Source organism: Epinephelus fuscoguttatus, linkage group LG14 (assembly GCF_011397635.1).
Source record: "Epinephelus fuscoguttatus linkage group LG14, E.fuscoguttatus.final_Chr_v1".
NCBI classification, from domain to species: domain Eukaryota; kingdom Metazoa; phylum Chordata; class Actinopteri; order Perciformes; family Serranidae; genus Epinephelus; species Epinephelus fuscoguttatus.
The window spans coordinates 7,035,817-7,056,311 of NC_064765.1; the positions used below are offsets into that span (position 1 = coordinate 7,035,817).

At 43.7% G+C, this 20,495-nt stretch overlaps 1 protein-coding gene across 1 annotated transcript in view; it reads right to left on the reverse strand.

Annotated features, from left to right (window-relative positions):
- The window catches only part of syne2b (spectrin repeat containing, nuclear envelope 2b), a 235,832-nt gene that overhangs the window by 119,429 nt on the left and 95,908 nt on the right, over positions 1–20,495 (reverse strand). Inside the window, 10 exon segments of the mRNA XM_049596570.1 lie at positions 4,859–5,018; positions 5,592–5,851; positions 6,182–6,382; positions 6,623–6,767; positions 7,292–7,626; positions 8,140–10,204; positions 10,502–10,743; positions 11,060–11,215; positions 11,617–11,865; positions 13,556–20,485. Of these exon segments, the coding sequence (XP_049452527.1) occupies positions 4,859–5,018; positions 5,592–5,851; positions 6,182–6,382; positions 6,623–6,767; positions 7,292–7,626; positions 8,140–10,204; positions 10,502–10,743; positions 11,060–11,215; positions 11,617–11,865; positions 13,556–20,485 (10,743 nt within the window).

Here is a 20,495-nt window from a genome sequence, read left to right on the forward strand (position 1 = left end):
TGTCCTCTCTTCATGCTGCTCTGTTCTTCTTCATTCTGCATGCTGCTTTATTGGCTCAAGTCTGTATTTAAATGAGAGTTAGCAAAGATGACATGCATTATAACACTGCATTAGCTGGTACCTATATACCAGTAATCACATCTTACTGTACTTGACTTAAGTATTTACTTTCAGTTTTTCACCATTTGTGACTTTACTGGTCCATATATGTGCCCGTCCCAGCTGACAGGGTGCGGGTGAGGTTCACCTGCTCAGGTCACCTCTCAGACACAGGGGTCGACACAGCACTGATCACTGCAACACTGTGCTGGCTTAATATACATGCAAAAACAGCATGAAATTACAATATAGGCACCATTTTCTCTTCTAAATAATCATCTTCACTGATTGCAAAAGATTTTACTTTAATTTCTGCTCTTATACAGACTCAAAAGTGAATAGAAAAAATCCCTGTTTGGTAAATTTAATTGTCTGACACCTGGTGGTGGTTTGTGGTACGACACCAAAAAGGGGTCCCCAGCGAAATAGAAAAACCTGAAAAAATTAATTTGAAAAAACTTGGGAATTTTGGTGACTTTTCTGGTAAGAAGTGCTTTAAAAAAATCAGAGAATTGATTTTGACTATTAATTTTGCCTTAAAATGATTCTTTAAGGTGAGGTCCCCACCGTGAAAAAAATTTCAGGTCCAATTTTTAGGTCCCCACGGAGTAATAAAAACAAGTATGTGTGTGTGTGTGTGTGTGTGTGTGTGTGTGTTACAAAGGATGGGACGGTTTCTTTGCATGAGAGAGTGGGACACGGTGAGTGCAAAGTGTGTATGTGTGTGTGTTTGTTCCTACATGTCCATCTTTGTGAGGACCAGTTTGCTCTCCAAGAAATGGAGAGCAGTTTTGGAAAATTAGGAGGTTTTAGGAGAACATGGTCACTTCAAGTACATCCGTTAAATTTTTAAAAAGTGAGGACAATTTAGAACATTTAGACATTTTACCAATGAGAGGAAGTTTTGGGAAATCTGTACATTTTAATAAAGTGGGTACATTTCAGTAGGGTGGGGACGTTTTAGGAAAGTCTGTACAAAGTGGGTACATTTTGGGAAAATGATGTTTTTTGGGCAAAGTAGGGAGGTTTTTCGAATGGTCTACATTTTAGGAAATTGGGTACATTTTGTGAAAACGGGAAGATTTTAGAAAAGTCTGTGCATTTTGGGGATGTTTTAAGAGTCCGCTCGTTTTAGGAAAGTGGGGATGTTTTAGGAAAGTGGGGATGTTTTAGGAAAGTGTTTTATTGTTTGTTCATTTTTTTTAAAGTGGGGGATGTTGTCGTAAAGTCTGCACATTTCAGGAAAGTGGGAATGTTTTAGGAAATACTGCATATTTTAGGAAAGTTTGGATGTTTTACAAAAGTGGGGATGTTTTCGTGAAGTCTGCACATTTCAGGAAAGTGGGAATGTTTTCGGAAAGTCTGCTCGTTTTAGGAAAGTGGGGGATTTTTTTTTCCCCAGAAAAGTGGGGGATGTTTTTGTTAAGTCTGCATGTTTTAGTAAAGTGTGGATGTTTTAGGAAAGCGGGGGATATTTTTTTTAGGACAGTGTGGGTGTTGTCGTAAAGTTTTCACATTTTAGGAAAGTGGGAATGTTTTAGTCTGCACATTTAAGGAAAAAGTGGATGTTTAAGGAAAGTCTGCACATTTAGAGAAAGTCTGCACATTTTAGGAAAGTGTGGATGTTTCAGGAAAATCTTGACATTTTGGGAAAGTGTGTATTTTTTTTCTGGAAAGTGGGAAAGTTTTAGGAAAGCCTACATTTTTAGAAACTGGAGATATTTTAGGAAAGTGTGTACATTTTGGGATAATGGGATGATTTTAGAAAACTGTACATTCTAGGTACGTGAGGACATTTTGTAAACTGATGACATTTTGTCTGGTCCCCACTTTGTGAAAGAGCTTTGTAATGGTTAAGATTTGTTTTTTGGCAAAGTGTTACAATTAGGTTTAGGGAATGTATTATGTCAGTGAGGGTCCTCACAAGTACATAAGTCGCAATGTGTTTGTGTGTGTGTGCGCGCGGCCCTGGAATGACTTGGCTACAAAGGCCACCTGGAAGATCCACTTACAGCACAGAACAAAAGGTGTCTGGTACAAGAGGAGGGGTGAGGGTAGAGGGAGTGATGGGGTGAGGGGGTGTTCAGGTCTTTCATCAACACAGACCCTCTGCAAGGGGAAGGGAGTGTGTGTGTGCATGTGTGCATGTGTGTGTGTGTGTGTGTGTGTGTGTGTGTGTGTGTGTGTGTGGAGAGAAAGCCGGAGAGGACGGGGAGATGTTGGCCTCTGCTCAGGTTTTGGGACAAAGGGCAGAGTGATTCTGCGGGTTGGTGGGTTCATAGCAGTGAACACCAAACAGTGTCCGGGCCTGAGGCCAAGCCAACGGTTAAACTCAGACGTTTCATATTTACCGGACACCTGCACCACACAGCCTCTCTGCATTTATTCAAAACTTGTATAAGCTTTAGATCTGCAGATCCGAGGAGCCTTCTGTATTAACAAATTAATTCACTGTTTTCCATCCTTTTTTCACCAGATTTTAAACACTCACTGCACATAACGAGACCAAAACCAAATCTTGCAAAACGGTATTTGTAAGCCCGCTATCAGCCGTGCACATGAGAATCAAACACACTAATACATTAGATATATCTAATGTATATCTAATCCGATATATCGGCCGGCCGATATATCGGGCCGATATTTGAGTTTTTTACTTGTATCGGCATCGGCCAAAACGTGCGTGGGTTCGCGGATTTATTTTTTCCTGGCACTTTTTTTCATTTGAAAGTATGTGGTTAAGTTGAACAAAGCTGTTGAATCCTACTGTGTACAGTAGTTGTTGTTTTATTTATGCTTCAGCTTAAATATTTGTTTATTTTATAAAGACATTACTGGAAGATTTAAGAGCACTGAACTCTTTTTTTTATTTGAATGTATAATAATAATAATAATAATAATATTCTACCTGTTCTACCTCAACTTTCCATCGTGTTTTAGTATTTTTTTACTGTTCAATAAATGTTTTTTATTTTAAACTTGAGACCTGTAATATTTGTTATCACTGTGTCATTTTTTTGATGTAAATTGAGGGAGCAAAAGCAGTATCGGCCCCAAATATCGACTCAAGAAAATCGGCAGTCCATAATCGGTCATCGGCTAAGGGTGATGGAAAAAAATCGGTATCGGCATCAGCCCTAAAAAATCCATATCGGTCTATCCCTAGTCATAATGTTTATAATGCATCATTTCCAGTGGTAGTGGAGATTTCTCACTGAATGTTAAGACAACCGTGTTTCATGTGATGTGATGTATAAAAATAGCAACACGCTATGATGCTGGTTCGAGTGAGAACAAATGTATCATTGTGTTTTTAGTTCAGATGATGAAACTGTCCTCTCTCATTAGAGACTCATTGTTTACACTCCACTGCAGGGAGAGAAACACTTGAACTCTGAGCTCACTGTGATGTGCTGTTTAGATTAACGGCCTCTGTGGGACCTGGAGACACCCAGAGGTCCTTCAGAGGACCCTGGGGAGCTGCCTGCTTATTAAGAAAAGCTTATATTCCTTATTCCTTATAAGACCAACTGAAATTAAACTGAATGTTTCTTTTCTGACAGCATACATGTCTGCTCCTTAAATCAAATGCACTGTGTTTTCTTCCAAGACACTAGTTTATATTCTACACTTGTTAGTCTCATCATAATGTCACTAATGATTATCTACTAGAATACTGTTTGTCCTCTGTCTAGGGAGATGAAGAACTTGCTTCCATATAACCAGTCAAATTAATTTTAAACCATATTTGCACAAAGCCGTAAGGTCTCCGTGACATCTGACAGCTGGTACTAACAAACCAAAACAAAGCAATTTATATGAAATGATGGTGGACTGAAAACCCCGCTGCACTGTGCTAGCATTAGTACTGTAGCTTAAACTGAATAAAGTTCTGTGAGTCCTGTGAAGTGATTCTCAGTAGGGATGGGTACAGTAACTCCGACATTACCGGTTCTGCTCTCGGTATTGGAGAAATTAAGAAAATTGATTTCATGTACAAGTTGAATGGATGGTGATTTGCTTGTTAAGCTGTCAGCCAATCGCGGGAGGGAAGAGGAGGAAAAGAGTCAGCCCTGGCAACCCTGGAGAGATGGCAGCATGGTGAAGAGCAGCCAACAGTTAGATAGCAAGCCGACAAGAAGTGACTGTAAGCACGGGACAGCTGCAGAGTGTGGGGTTTTTGTTCAGTGACTATAAATGACTGTAAAAACCATTTTGACAAAGTGCTGTGCTGGAAGAACTGTGGACAGTTTAGCCCGCTAGCATCTAGCTAGCTACTTTAGCAGCTTTTCGTGGTGTAGACTTTAGCTTGCCAGCCATTAGCTAGCTTAGCAGTTCATGTTGGTCTGTGGATCAAGAGAGGACAATGCGACATCAGAAGAGGACAACACAACACTGTGGGACTCATCCTTGGACATCAGGGGTTTTTTGGCATCAGCTTTTAAATGTAAAACTTTTTTTTGTAAAATTCCTTCTTAGGCAGTGGACTCTGGATTTACCGTGGTCAGGAGCATAACTAAATTACAGAACTCCGAACGCACAGACTCACTCCTTTGAGCTCCAACGTACATCCTACATAGACTTCCACAGTCTGTAATGGTAACACATCTCTGGGCCCAGTTGTTTTATTGTTCAGTATGTTGGAGGCAAAAGCATCTCAAAGGATACTTAATGGTGAAACTTTTCTTTAGGATTCTGACCAAAGAAGACGAACAGCAGGTGTGGTGTAGCCCTGATGAACACTAAAGCAGAGTCCCACCTGAAGCTCCTGTGTGCTGCTGGTCTGCTTCATCTCTGACAGAACACCATCTGCGGCCTCCAGCCAGACTCGAACACCCTGCAGCTCCTCTCTGAGCTTTTCTCTGTCCTCCAGTTCCATCCTGGCTGCCTTCAGACCCTCCTTGCTCCTCTGCTTCACACTGTGAAAACACACAGACACATACGTTCAGCAATTTATTAACTGTTTTTTAGCCTCTCACCTTAAATTGTGAGAGTCTGCACTGAGAATAAAATCCACCATTAAGTTCAAAGCACAGATCATCACGGTGGTTAAAGCACTGTCACTTTAAATGTATTTAAATACTGCACAACCTCAGAGGCACTGCAGTCTATGTCCGACCCACTTTCCCCTGATTGCTTGTTCAAGCATTACATTCAGGCTTATGGGTAATTTAGTTTTTTGTTTTGCCTTGAAAATAAAAAGTCTGCTCAATTTAGATTTTACAAAAGAGAAAATCATTATGAGCAAGGTCCATTATAGCATTAATAAAAAGAGAACGCCAGAGTTGTAGCATAAGTGTCAGCATCTGCGGAGTGACTGTTGGACTGTTTACATGAGATTTAAAGCCAGGTGATGCAGGAAATTTACACTTATTGATGCACATGATCCTCCATATAACTGTAAAGTGACCAGTCAGAGGATTTTAAACTGGACTAGATGTTTACCATTAGTCTTCATAAAGTTATGAAGTGCACATCAAACTCCATCTTACCTGTTGTAACGAGCCTGCATCGCCTGCAGCCGCTGACAGAGCGGAGTAGGAGGAGCTTGTTCCAGGTGGGCGGGAACACCCTGCAGCCGGGCAGTACGCAGTTCCAGTGCAGACAGGGCTCTGTGTTCACAGTCCAATCTGTCCTGGTACTGCTCCCAGGACTGCAACAGCTCGTGAAGGTCCTCAGTGGAGGCCTTCACCCGGGAGCCATCAGGGAGCTCTGCCTCCACCTGATCTAGGAGGGCAGAGGCCTTCTCCACCTGAGAGGAGCGACCATACACAGTCTTAATAATACCTCATTGTGATAGAAATACAGTATATGCAAATAAATCAAAGTAAAATGAAGATATAGTTCTATTAGCAAGATAAAATTGTGCAATTAAATGTTCTTTCAGTTTGATTTAACTGGGGACTTTAAATGTTTTGACTGGAGAAATGTCCGTTTACAATGTCTGCATGGAAAGGCATGGCTAAGTCATTATTTAATGTGGTTGTGTACTCTAGAGCTTAAGCAGTTTCCTCTTAAAACAACACACTGCTCTGTATTTTCATCAATCAGTTGCTGCTCATAACAAAACAAAAAAACTTACACTGTTGGTGATTTCGCTCCATTCTGCGATCCTCTGCTTACTACGAGTTGTCAGCTCTCGTGTGCAGCGACGTAGCCTTGCTACGCGTTTCCAGAGAGCAGCCACGATGGCCTCCCTCCTTCCACGACAGCTCTGCTCTGGGCACCACTCTTTCAGCTCCTGTAGATGCCTCTGCAGGGACTCCACCTCCTCGGACAGAACCTGCACGAGAGGTAGAGGTAATGAGAATTTATTTTTTGTTTTTTAAAGTGGCAAGGAACAACAGAGATCCATCAATTTTCATGTGAGGTTAAAACTGAAAAGGAAAAAGATTAAAAACATGATCTAGGTCTAATTTTTAATCCTTTTTGACAGTACTTTCACTTTAAAACACAACAAAGTCATGAAAAATACGGGTCACTGGAGCAGTGAACCTTCGGAGAGGACAAGTGTCATACGTACTCCGAGCTTGGTTTGCTGGTCGGTGCAGTCGGCGAGACAAGTGACCTTTTGACATATGAACTGTGACAGGCTGTTCTCTGCACTCTTCACACTCTGGATAATTTCATCTTGGTACTTAGTGTAATTTTTGTGATGTTCTGCACAACTGAAAGACAGAATTTAAGAAATATATATTCAATAAGAAGAAGATATTTCCTGTTCACATGCACAAAGACATTCAAACACACAAAATGACTGCATAGTTTAATGTCTTATGTAGAGTTTACCGCCTCTTCCAGGTAATATGTGTTCTGTGGCCCAATTTGTGGGCGATAAAACACATAGTAGTCTTTGAAAAGTGCAAAACTGATATGATATGCTATGGATGGAGGTTATTATTATTATTATTATTATTATTATTATTATTGTTATTATTATTATCATTATTACCAATAACACTATCAAATCTCAGTATGTGTAAGACTGTCATGTAGAAATCTGATCTTGGATTTGTTTTAAATATATATTTCTAAATACACCAAGAAAAAAAAATCTATGCTGCTACCAAAGCAGTTATCAGCAGGACATAAAACACATTTGTTTTTTCTTCACATACATAAATACACACTTGCATCTTTGAGACCTTTCTGATAAACTGAGAAATTAGAGTTGAATCTGTGAGCCAATTACCTGCTGAGACGCTCCAGGCGTAGGTGTCCCCTTGCCTGGAGAGTGGACATCCTTACCAGGAGCTGGCTCAGAATGTTCTCCTGGAACTGCTCCAACTTCTGGGGGCACAGGTAAGGATGCAGGTTAACCTGACTCTGGAGTTTCTCTACGTGGGTCTGGAACTGCTGCTGCAGCGAGGCCAAAGCCTGCTGGGTCTCCTCCAGCTGTTCAGAGCAAGGTCCAGCAGAGCCCTGCGGTGGCAGCAGAGAGAACTCGATGTCCCGCAGGAATTGTGCTGCTTGTCTAACAGCACATGTGTAGCCTCTCAGAGACTCCTTGGCCTGGGAGATGTTCTCCTAAAATATAATAAACACAATTTGTTAAATAACTGCACACTAGTTATATTAGGGCTAGCATCATAGTCTTGGTATTCAGTCCAGGTTTGTAGATGATTTGGACCATATTATCAATGTAATGTGTTTTCCAGAGTGTGCACAAAGATTTGCTAAGTACAGTATCATTCACAGTTAAGGTAGGAAGTGCACAAGACAATAAACAATTTTTTAAAGGTTATCTTCCAAACCCCCTCTAAACTGGGAGAGTTATTTAAGCAAATACCTGATGTAGTATTAAAAATATAACCTGCAGAATACAGGTTGGTTGACTTTCACTTGACTTAGAATAATGTAAGGCACTCTAAGTTGTCAGACAGAGAGGCAAATGAGTAGGGAGTTTCAGGTGCTCACAGTGATGACATAGAGCTGGTTGAAAATCGGCAAAGTTCCCATCAACAATAAAGTCTTTGTCAAACCCATAAAAAGCATTTGAAAATCACCAAAAAAGAAACAAACAAGAACATCATAACTTGCCATTTGTGAGTCACATTCCCTGAGGACTGATTTCTTCAACTCCATCAGATCTTTGGATCCACTTCCTTTCCTACTTCCCTTCTTTTGCTCCAGAACCTCCAGTGCTCTCATCCTTGACTCGACCGTCTTTTTCAAAGACATAATTCTCTGGTATTCGTTGTCAATTACTGTTTCATTTGGTTCCAACATGGGGAGTGTCTGGAGTTCCTGCTGGCTGTTCTGGAGAAAGGCCTGAGTGGATGCCTTCTCTGAGTTAAGGTCCAGTTCCTTCTGCAGGCTCCACTCGATAATACTGAGGTTGTTGTAGAGCGTCATTTCCAAGGTATGAAGGCTCTCCTCGTTCTGTTTCAGTCTCTGTTGCTCTGTGCTCAGCTGTGAGGGGTAAAGGTCAGCAGAGATCATCTGGAGCTTGGAGCCAGCTTCCTCAGACATATACTTTATAAGAGGAAGCTGGACAAGGAGGTTCTGACAGACTTTACACCTGTCCTCAGGCTCCCTTTTGTCATCTTTGGTGTGAGAGACCTGCTCCTGAACACTCTCCCTGAGGTCCTCCACACACTGCCTCTTGTTCAGGTACTCCTCGTGACCTCTAGCTTTCATTTCCAGGGTGACCATTTTGCTGAGAAGTTCAGAAATGACTGAGTGCAGTTCTCTTGACTTTTCTTGGGGAATCCATGGTTGCAGAAGGTCAAGCTGGGACTTGTGCTCTAAAATCACGTGTTTGAAAGGCTCCAAAGCTTGCAGGGACTCGCTTGTGATGGGGAACTTGTGTCTATTCACATCTACTAACATCTGCCTCAGGCTTGTTTCAATGACGATCAAGTTTTTCTTGCTCGAATCTACAGTCTGAGTGAGTTTGTCCAGCTCATTTTTGTTGGCCTTCTCATAGCTGCTGATGGCTCTGATGTCCCCCTGGAGGTCTGTAAGCTTATCAAAAAGCTGGCAGTTCTCTGTGATACTGAGTTCAGGGGCAATGTCTTTACTCTTCATTAAAAGAGCCTCACAGACAGCGGCCTGCTTCTCAGCCTCAGCCAGGGTCTCTTGGATCTGACGTACTCTACGATCAAGTTCAGTCGGGCTCCTGAGCTCACTGTCTGGACTCCTGGAGGCATCTCTATGCAGATGAGCCAAAACCCAGGAGTCCAGGTCAGCAATCTGCTCTGACAGTTTCTCTCTGGTCTGCAGTCCTGACTCTATCTCTCTCACAGCCTTGGCTAGCTTCTCAGTGGTTGACTTTGAAAGATCTTCAAGGGATTCAAGAGAGGAGCGCACCATGGGCACCTCCTCAGCCTGGTCCAGCTGTGGAAGAAGCTCCGTCACCTCCTCTACCAGGGACTCCAGTTGGCCCTGTTTGGCCATGACCTCAGACTGCAGCTTCTTCAGATCTCTGAGTTGCCTGTGAACCTCCTCAGGGAGGAGAGCCACCCTCTTCCTCCTGCCCTCAATGTCACTTTCTGTCTGCTTCGCCCAGGCATAGCCATCCCTCATCACCACGATAATTTTCTCCATGATGGGGTTGGTGCTGTTCTGAGTTTGTGAGGACACAAGTTCCTCTGTACGGCAAACTTGGTCTTTGATCCTCTGAAGCCCCTGCTGTATCTCTGTTGTATCCCTCTCCCTTCGCAAGCGTAGCACTGCCTCTGAAAGCTGCTGCAAATGAAGGTATTTCTGCTGGGCAGCTTTAACCTCAGCATTTGCCACCATCAGCTGCTGTGCCTTCTTGCAATTCCACTGCGTAGCTGAAGGAGACATGGCTTCAAGGTCTTTGCTGGTTGTCTTCAATTGTTCCTGAAGACCTGATATCGCCGACAGAAGGCTACTGGTCTCCTGAGCATGGACATTTGTGTGATACAATGACCTCTCCACAGCCCATTCTAGGCCGCCCCACTTCCCTTGTAGGTTCTTCAGCCCAGCCTGTGCGGTCGCTCGCTCAGAAGAGCTGAGGTGGGGGCATAACTTGGTATGGGTCACGAGGAGCTCCCCAAGTACTGTTCTGTTCTCCTCCGTACTTCTCTGTAAGGCGCATAGTCGCTCTGCCTCCTTGGAGCTGCTCTCCTCTGGGGACCTGAAAAAAAAGTCAAGTCTTTAAATCATGTGCTTGGTATTTACAATCTTATATATGTCTCATGCAAGTATGAGATTTACATTACATCCAATATTAATATAAAAATATTGTTTTAGATAGCTTTAGCTTTGTAAAGTCATCTCAAACATTATTTAAATCACAATTTTAGAAAATGTGTAAGTTTGAATCTTTATATTTTGAGGTGAGAAGTATCTAAAAAAAATAATAATAATTCAGGTTCTGATAAATTATAACAAAAAAGGAAGAAATTAAAAGGGAACCACAGACGACACTCACGTTCTGACAGCAGCCAGTTCTATTGTCAGTCTATCCAGTGTGTTCTTGGCTTCTTGGGTCTGCTTGCAGTAATCAGTCACCAGCTGCAGTTGGGCCTCTTTAGTCTGGATGACAGCAGCTGCATCCTGTACAGCTGCACTCCACTGGTCCGTTACATGCTCCAAAGCATCCTTGTTCTCAGCATCAGCTCCTCTCAGCTGAGAAAGCAATGACACCTGTGCCTGGGCAGTTTCTCTGCACTCCTGTACTCAGCAAGCAAAAGAAAACACAATTATTCAAAGTACATAGTTTATGGAGATTATCTGATTATTACTGAACAAAAGTAAAATGCGGTTTAGAAAGTGGTTTAGTTTAAACAGCTACAATGGTAAGGACCTGTTGCATAATTATTTTAACAAATGTGTAGCTGTTTTTAATATCCACCTTTTGAACAGGCTGGTACAGATAAGCATTAGAGATGCCCAATTCAGGAGGCACTTTGGCATTACTTCCCAACCTGCTGTCCAACTCCAGTATCTACAAATCAAGCTGCTGCTATAAATCATTAATTTTTCACACCTGAACTTCCTCCAGCTGCTTGGCCATGGCTGTTGGGTTGAGCTCAGCTGGCTGGTTCTTGCAGCTCAAGACTTTCGACACCAGCCTGCTCAGACGGTTGTCCAGATCAGTGGTGGATGTAATCAGACCCTCTTGAGCAGCCCCCAATGGTTTACCCTTAAAACAAAGACACACATCAGAGTCAGGAGCCTTAAAAGTCAGGTTGAGGCCCCTAAATGGGTTTTGGTGTAGTCCAAGCACAATCAAATTTTAAAAAAGGATCTTACTTTAAATTTATGAGCCCATTTAAGGCCTATAGACTGAAGAGGTTTTCTTTAATTTCACTGCATTAATAGCATTGCATTGTGAATTTTTTGATAAACAGTGGGTCAACAGGAAGGAAGAGAAGAAGGCAACATAATGCAACAACCATGAGCTACATTCAAACCAGCAATTCTGACATCACACCACTGTTCCTTACACTTAAAGATGTGTGTATGTGTATGATTTGACAATTTTTAACACTGACGACACTTGGTGGCAGTTTCAAAAAAGACACTGTGGCACACTAATGATACCTCAATAAATTGACAGGTGGCTTCTGTCCCTGAGAGTAGGTGTATCTCTGTGAAGATGGTCCTCATGGCGGATCCTTTTGGTTCCCTCAGAGAAAGCTTCTCAGTCGTCATAAAAGCTGCTTCTGCTTGAGTTTTGCTTTCCTGAAGGGGCAATCCCTCCACCAGGCTTACCTCACCCCAGATAACGTCAGCTGAAGATTTCTGAACTGCCTGCAGTGATGCAGGGGATCTCTTGTCAGTCTTGTACACCTGCTCCCATTGTGGACACAAAAAAACAGAATTAATGCCAGAAAGGTTCTGACAGATGACTGTACATTGTGTCGGTTGAGCTAAGAAAAGAACTGTGTCTCTCTTTATGAAATAAGTCCATCCCATTTGAATTACTCTGGAAGTCTGCCAAGCCTTACTCCCTTTGACTTGCCATACAGTGAAAACATTTATATGAAAGCTCATATTACGACCCAGGGGCACTGAAACCATTGGTAGCACAGGTGTCTCAAGTTTCTGTTCTTTGCTTTGCCTGAAATGCTAATAAAATGTGCTAATAAAATGTATCTGCATATGCCTCTTGTGCAAACCTAAATGAACAGTAAATATAACAAGAACTTATCGATATTGTAAACTTTTACAGAAGCTGTAAAGGTGCATTTACCAGTCATCAATGCACCTCTAAAGAACATCGGGGCAAGTGCAAACAAGCACATGCAAGAGACTGAGCATAATAGAGGGTTCACACGTATAATTTGCCTGGGGCAGGAAAACTCCTTTTTTTAAATCCTCCTTTTCATTGGATATTGTTGTCTCTCTCACACTGTCTATCTCTCTGTCTGCTCAACTTGTCTTTGAATATGTAATAATATCTTCTATTGTAGTTACAAAAGGTATTCTGCATTGTTAAACTGACATTTCCTGGGGGGAAGGGATTGAAAACTGAGGAGGAGAACTTGTCCATTTTGTTGACACGATATCAGTGAAACATCTAAGTATGGTGGGTAAAGCAGTGGAGAGCATGCATTAAACACCAAAGACATGATGCACATGCAACATAGTGATGAGTTACTCCTGCTTTATTATACACTACTAGGATTTTTAATAGACATGCATGAAGTAAGCTTGGGCGGTATCACAGTATATCACGATATTTAGAAATTTTAACAGTATGATTTTCAATACTGTCAAAAATACAGCTGTCATCTCCTTATTAACCTCATACTGAAGAGGCTGGAATGAGAATGTTTTGCATGTAGTGTGCATCACGTGCCACCAGAGGTCAGTCTGGTGCGACATGCAGCTGAGCTGACTGCAAGGAGTTGGAATAACGTTACAGGACCAAATGTAAACAGACGGCCCGTGTCGTACCCGCAACAACTTACTCACAAACTTACAAGACTAACCAAATTGACTTTGGTGAGTTTTATTTTGCTTTTGTTTGAATTAAGTGTGTTTAAGGATAAGTTAAAAAGTTGATTAAGCTAACGTTAGTCTTAGTTTGGTTAAGGACACAAACATAAATTCAGAAAGGGAATGGTTTGTATTTATCTGTTCAATAAAAATACATGGAAGAATATTACCTCTCTTGACATCAAGTGAGTTTTTCTTTTTATTAGACCAGAACAAGTTTGCAGAACATAGCAAAGTCACCAGTGGGGTCTGGGGGTGAGGTGGTATAGTGCTGCATGCAAATACTGTCATATACTGTATGCCCCAGTGCAATCCTGGGATGTTATGAAGGTATGGGGGGAAAAAAAGATACTAGCATGATCGCATCACATGTGTACTTGGTAATGGTAATCCATTTAGAATTACCGATGAAGTGTGCCAAAATCAAAAGTCACTCCACCCAAAACAAACCAAACATAGTGGCCTTAACATGAGTAGTCTTACACGTAATTTTACTACATCATATGTAACTGCAGATTTGTGCCCCCCAGTGTCTTACCTGTGGCAAATCCATTCTCTGCAGTGTCACTTCACTAGTGCTGTGGGTCGTGGCACTTGGGACTTGAACAGTTTGTGTTTCTACCCTGACCATCATTTCCCTGTCCTTTTCCTGAATAGTCCTCTTCTTCTCCTCCGTCCATTCCTCCTTTTGTTTTCCCATTGCATCTGTCAGATGCCCCTCAGTTTGGGCACTTGGCACCACACTGAGTTCAGACAGGGATCCAGTAAAGCTTTCTTGTACTTCTACAGTTGTCATTTTAGTGGTGGTCACAACTTTGTGTTTTTTGATTGTCTCAGACAGGATATTTGATTCTATCTTTGGTTCCTTTTCCACTGTGACAGTTTTGTATTCATGTACACTCAAGAGAATGTCTCCCTTTTTAACAGTCCTTTCATCCGGGCTCTGGGGTACATCATGCAAGTCTTTTGTAAACAATTTAGCTTGCATTCCTTGCACGTCACGATCCTTGCCCTCTTTGGGTTTCTCCTTGGGCTTCACTTCCATGATGGCCGTCTCAACTGCAGCCTTTTCTGGCTGAACAGCAGCTGGTGTCAGGTCTTTCTTTGTTGGCACTTTTTGGCCCTGGATATTTGTTTGATCTGTACCGCTCTTTGGAGCCGTTGCTACGGTAACTGATGTGATTTCAGTCTGCTTTATAGTGGCTTGTGTACCTAGTTGTGAAATGCGCACTTCAGCTCCTTTGGGGATTTTCTCCTTCCCAACAGCCTTTTCATCCAGGCTCTGAGGTGCATCACGCACATCTTTTGGCGTCACTTTAGGTTGTACTCCTTGCACATCACGATCCTTGCCCTCTTTGGGTTTCTCCTTGGGCTTCACTTCCACCATGGCCTTCTCAACTGCAGCCTTTGCTGGCTGAACAGCAGCTGGTGTCAGGTCTGTCTTTTCTGGCACTTTTTCGCCATGGATACTTGTTTGATCTGTACCGCTCTTTGGAGCCTTTGCTACGGTAACTGATGTGATTTCAGTCTGCTTTATAGTGCCTTGTGTACCTGGTTGTGAAATGCGCACTTCAGCTCCTTTGGGGATTTTCTCCATCCCAACAGTCTTTTCATACAAGCTCTGAAGTGCATCACACACATCTTTTGTCGTCACTATAGCTTGCACGTCACGATCCTTGACCTCTTTGGGTTTCTCCTTGGGCTTCACTTCCACCATGGCCTTCTCAACTGCAGCCTTTTCTGGCTGAACAGCAGCTGGTGTCAGGTCTTTCTTTGTTGGCACTTGTTCGCCCTGGATACTTGTTTGATCTGTACCGCTCTTTGGAGCCTTTGCTACGGTAACTGATGTGATTTCACTCTGCTTTATAGTGGCTTGTGTACCTAGTTGTGAAATGCACACTTCAGCTCCTTTGGGGATTTTCTCCTTCCCAACAGCCTTTTCATCCAGGCTCTGAGGTGCATCACGCACATCTTTTGGCGTCACTTTAGGTTGCACTTCTTGCACGTCAGGATCCTTGCCCTCTTTGGGTTTCTCCTTGGCCTTCACTTTCACCATGGCCTTCTCAACTGCAGCCTTTTCTGGCTGAACAGCAGCTGGTGTCAGGTCTTTCGTTGTTGGCACTTTTTCACCATGGACACTTGTTTGATCTGTATCACTCTTTGGAGCCTTTGCTGTGGTAACTGATGTGATTTCAGTCTGCTTTATAGTGGCTTGTGTACCTGGTTGTGAAATGCACACTTCAGCTCCTTTGGGGATTTTCTCCTTCCCAACAGTCTTTTCATCCAGGCTCTGAGGTGCATCACGCACATCTCTGGTCGTCACTTTAGGTTGCACTCCTTGCACATCACGATCCTTGCCCTCTTTGGGTTTTTCCTTGGTCTTTACTTCCACCATGGCCTTCTCAACTGCAGCCTTTTCTGGCTGAACAGCAGCTGGTGTCAGGTCTTTTTTTATTGGCACTTTTTCACCCTGGATACTTGTTTGATCTGTACCGCTCTTTGGAGCCGTTGCTACGGTAACTGATGTTATTTCAGTCTGCTTTATAGTGGCTTGTGTTCCTGGTTGTGAAATGCACACTTCAGCTCCTTTGAGGATTTTCTCCTTCCCAACAGCCTTTTCATCCAGGCTCTGAGGTGCATCACGCACATCTTTTGGCGTCACTTTAGATTGCACTCCTTGCACGTCACGATCCTTGCCCTCTTTGGGTTTCTCCTTGGCCTTCACTTCCACCATGGCCTTCTCAACTGCAGCCTTTTCTGGCTGAACAGCAGCTGGTGTCAGGTCTTTCTTTATTGGCACTTTTTCGCCCTGGATACTTGTTTGATCTGTATCAGTCTTTGGAGCCTTTGCCGTTGTAACTGATGTGATTTCGGTCTGCTTTATAGTGGCTTGTGTACCTGGTTGTAAAATGCACACTTCAGCTCCTTTGGGGATTTTGTCCGTCCCAACAGTCTTTTCATCCAGGCTCTGAGGTGCATCACGCACATCTTTTGTCGACACTTTAGGTTGCACGTCACGATCCTTGACCTCTTTGGGTTTCTCCTTGGGCTTCACTTCCACCATGGCCTTCTCAACTGCAGCCTTTTCTGGCTGAACAGCAGCTGGTGTCAGGTCTTTCTTTGTTGGCACTTGTTCGCCCTGGATACTTGTTTGATCTGTACCACTCATTGGAGCGTTTGCTACGGTAACACTGATGGATTTCAGTCTGGCTTTATAGTGGCTTGTGTACTGTTGTGAATGCACTTCAGCTCCTTTGGGGATTTTCTCCTTCCCAACAGTCTTTTCATCCAGGATCTGAGGGGCATCACGCACATCTTTTGTCAACACTTTAGGTTGCATTCCTTGCACATCACAATCCTTGACCTCTTTGGGTTTCTCCTTGGTCTTCACTTCCACCATGGCCTTCTCAACTGCAGCCTTTTCTGGCTGAACAGCAGCTGGTGTCAGGTCTTTCTTTGTTGGCACTTTGTCGCCCTGGATACTTGTTTGATCTGTATCGCTCTTTGGAGCCTTTGCTACAGTAGCTGATGTGATTTCAGTCTGCTTTATAGTGGCTTGTGTACCTGGTTGTAAAATGCACACTTCAGCTCCTTTGGGGATTTTCTCCTTCCCAACAGTCTTTTCATCCAGGCTCTGAGGTGCATCACGCACATCTTTTGTCGACACTTTAGGTTGCACGTCACGATCCTTGACCTCTTTGGGTTTCTCCTTGGGCTTCACTTCCACCATGGCTTTCTCAACTGCAGCCTTTTCTGGCTGAACAGCAGCTGGTGTCAGGTCTTTCTTTATTGGCACTTTTTCGCCCTGGATACTTGTTTGATCTGTATCGCTCTTTGGAGCCTTTGCTACAGTAACTGATGTGATTTCAGTCTGCTTTATAGTGGCTTGTGTACCTGGTTGTAAAATGCACACTTCAGCTCCTTTGGGGATTTTCTCCTTCCCAACAGTCTTTTCATCCAGGCTCTGAGGTGCATCACGCACATCTTTTGTCGACACTTTAGGTTGCAATCCTTGCACATCACGATCCTTGCCCTCTCTGGGTGTCTCCTTGGGCTTCACTTCCACCATGGCCTTCTCAACTGCAGCCTTTTCTGGCTGAACAGCAGGCGGTGTCAGGTCTTTCTTTATTGGCACTTTGTCGCCCTGGATACTTGTTTGATCTGTATCAGTCTTTGGAGCCTTTGCTACAGTAACTGATGTGATTTCAGTCTGCTTTATAGTGGCTTGTGTATCTGGTTGTAAAATGCACACTTCAGCTCCTTTGGGGATTTTCTCCTTCCCAACAGTCTTTTCATACAAGCTCTGAGGGGCATCACACACATCTTTTGTCGTCACTTTAGCTTGCACGTCACGATCCTTGACCTCTTTGGGTTTTTCCTTGGTCTTTACTTCCACCATGGCCTTCTCAACTGCAGCCTTTTCTGGCTGAACAGCAGCCGGTGTCAGGTCTTTTTTTGTTGGCACTTTTTCACCCTGGATACTTGTTTGATCTGTACCAATCTTTGGAGCCTTTGCTACAGTAACTGATGTGATTTCGGTCTGCTTTATAGTGCCTTGTGTACCTGGTTGTGAAATGCGCACTTCAGCTCTTTTAGGGATTTTCTCCTTCCCAACAGCCTTTTCATCCAAGCTCTGAGGTGCATCACACACATCTTTTGTTGTCACTTTAGCTTGCACGTCATGATCCCTGGCCTCTTTGGGTTTTTCCTTGGGCTTCACTTCCACCATTGCCTTCTCAACTGCAGCCTTTTCTGGCTGAACAGCAGCTGGTGTCAGGTCTTTCTTGTCTGGCACCTTCTCGCCCTGGATACTTGTTTCGTCTGTATCAGTCTTTGGAGCCTTTGCCGTTGTAACTGATGTGATTTCGGTCTGCTTTATAGTGGCTTGTGTACCTGGTTGTGAAATGCGCACTTCAGCTCCTTTGGGGATTTTCTCCTTCCCAACAGTCTTTTCATCCAGGCTCTGAGGTGCATCACGCACATCTTTTGTCGACACTTTAGCTTGCACTCCTTGCACATCACGATCCTTGCCCTCTTTGGGTTTCTCCTTGGCCTTCACTTCCATGATAGCCCTTTCAACTGCAGCCTTTTCTGGCTGAACAGCAGCTGGTGTCAGGTCTTTCTTTGTTGGCACTTTGTCGCCCTGGATACTTGTTTGATCTGTATCAATCGTTGGAGCCTTTGCTACAGTAGCTGATGTGGTTTCAGTCTGCTTTATAGTGCCTTGTGTACCTGGTTGTAAAACGCACACAACAGCTCCTTTGGGGATTTTCTCTTTCCCAACAGCCTTTTCATCCAGGCTCTGAGGTGCATCACGCACATCTTTTGGCGTCACTTTAGGTTGCACTCCTTGCACGTCACGATCCTTGCCCTCTTTGGGTTTCTCATTGGTCTTCACTTCCACCATGGCCTTCTCAACTGCAGCCTTTTCTGGCTGAACAGCAGCTGGTGTCAGGTCTTTCTTTATTGGCACTTTTTCGCCCTGAATACTTGTTTGATCTGTATCGCTCTTTGGAGCCTTTGCTACGGTAACTGATTTTATCTCAGTCTGCTTTATAGTGGCTTGTGTACCTGGTTGTAAAACGCACACTTCAGCTCCTTTGGGGATTTTCTCCTTCCCAACAGTCTTTTCATCCAGGATCTGAGGGGCATCACGCACATCTTTGGTCAACACTTTAGGTTGCATTCCTTGCACATCACGATCCTTGACCTCTTTGGGTTTCTCCTTAGTCTTCACTTCCACCATGGCCTTCTCAACTGCAGCCTTTTCTGGCTGAACAGCAGCCGGTGTCAGGGCTTTTTTTGTTGGCACTTTGTCGCCCTGGATACTTGTTTGATCTGTATCGCTCTTTGGAGCCTTTGCTACAGTAACTGATGTGATTTCAGTCTGCTTTATAGTGCCTTGTGTACCTGGTTGTGAAATGCGCACTTCAGCTCCTTTGGGGATTTTCTCTTTCCCAACAGCCTTTTCATCCAGGATCTGAGGTGCATCACGCACATCTTTGGTCAACACTTTAGGTTGCATTCCTTGCACATCACGATCCTTGACCTCTTTGGGTTTCTCCTTAGTCTTCACTTCCACCATGGCCTTCTCAACTGCAGCCTTTTCTGGCTGAACAGCAGCTGGTGTCAGGTCTTTCTTTATTGGCACTTTTTCGCCCTGGATACTTGTTTGATCTGTATCGCTCTTTGGAGCCTTTGCTACGGTAACTGATTTTATCTCAGTCTGCTTTATAGTGGCTTGTGTACCTGGTTGTAAAACGCACACTTCAGCTCCTTTGGGGATTTTCTCTTTCCCAACAGCCTTTTCATCCAGGATCTGAGGTGCATCACGCACATCTTTGGTCAACACTTTAGGTTGCATTCCTTGCACATCACGATCCTTGACCTCTTTGGGTTTCTCCTTAGTCTTCACTTCCACCATGGCCTTCTCAACTGCAGCCTTTTCTGGCTGAACAGCAGCCGGTGTCAGGGCTTTTTTTGTTGGCACTTTGTCGCCCTGGATACTTGTTTGATCTGTATCGCTCTTTGGAGCCTTTGCCGTTGTAACTGATGTGATTTCAGTCTGCTTTATAGTGCCTTGTGTACCTGGTTGTGAAATGCGCACTTCAGCTCCTTTGGGGATTTTCTCCTTCCCAACAGCCTTTTCATCCAGGATCTGAGGGGCATCAAGCACATCTTTGGTCAACACTTTAGGTTGCATTCCTTGCACATCACGATCCTTGACCTCTTTGGGTTTCTCCTTAGTCTTCACTTCCACCATGGCCTTCTCAACTGCAGCCTTTTCTGGCTGAACAGCAGCTGGTGTCAGGTCTGTCTTTTCTGGCACTTTGTCGCCCTGGATACTTGTTTGATCTGTATCGCTCTTTGGAGCCTTTGCCGTTGTAACTGATGTGATTTCAGTCTGCTTTATAGTGCCTTGTGTACCTGGTTGTGAAATGCGCACTTCAGCTCCTTTGGGGATTTTCTCCTTCCCAACAGCCTTTTCATCCAGGATCTGAGGTGCATCACGCACATCTTTTGGTGTCACTTTAGGTTGCACTCCTTGCACATCACGATCCTTGACCTCTTTGGGTTTCTCCTTGGTCTTCACTTCCACCATGGCCTTCTCAACTGCAGCCTTTGCTGGCTGAACAGCAGCTGGTGTCAGGTCTGTCTTTTCTGGCACTTTTTCGCCCTGGATACTTGTTTGATCTGTATCAGTCTTTGGAGCCTTTGCTACGGTAACTGATGTGATTTCAGTCTGCTTTATAGTGGCTTGTGTACCTGGTTGTAAAACGCACACTTCAGCTCCTTTGGGGATTTTCTCCTTCCCAACAGTCTTTTCATCCAGGCTCTGAGGTGCATCACGCACATCTTTTGGCGTCACTTTAGGTTGCATTCCTTGCACATCACGATCCTTGACCTCTTTGGGTTTCTCCTTAGTCTTCACTTCCACCATGGCCTTCTCAACTGCAGCCTTTTCTGGCTGAACAGCA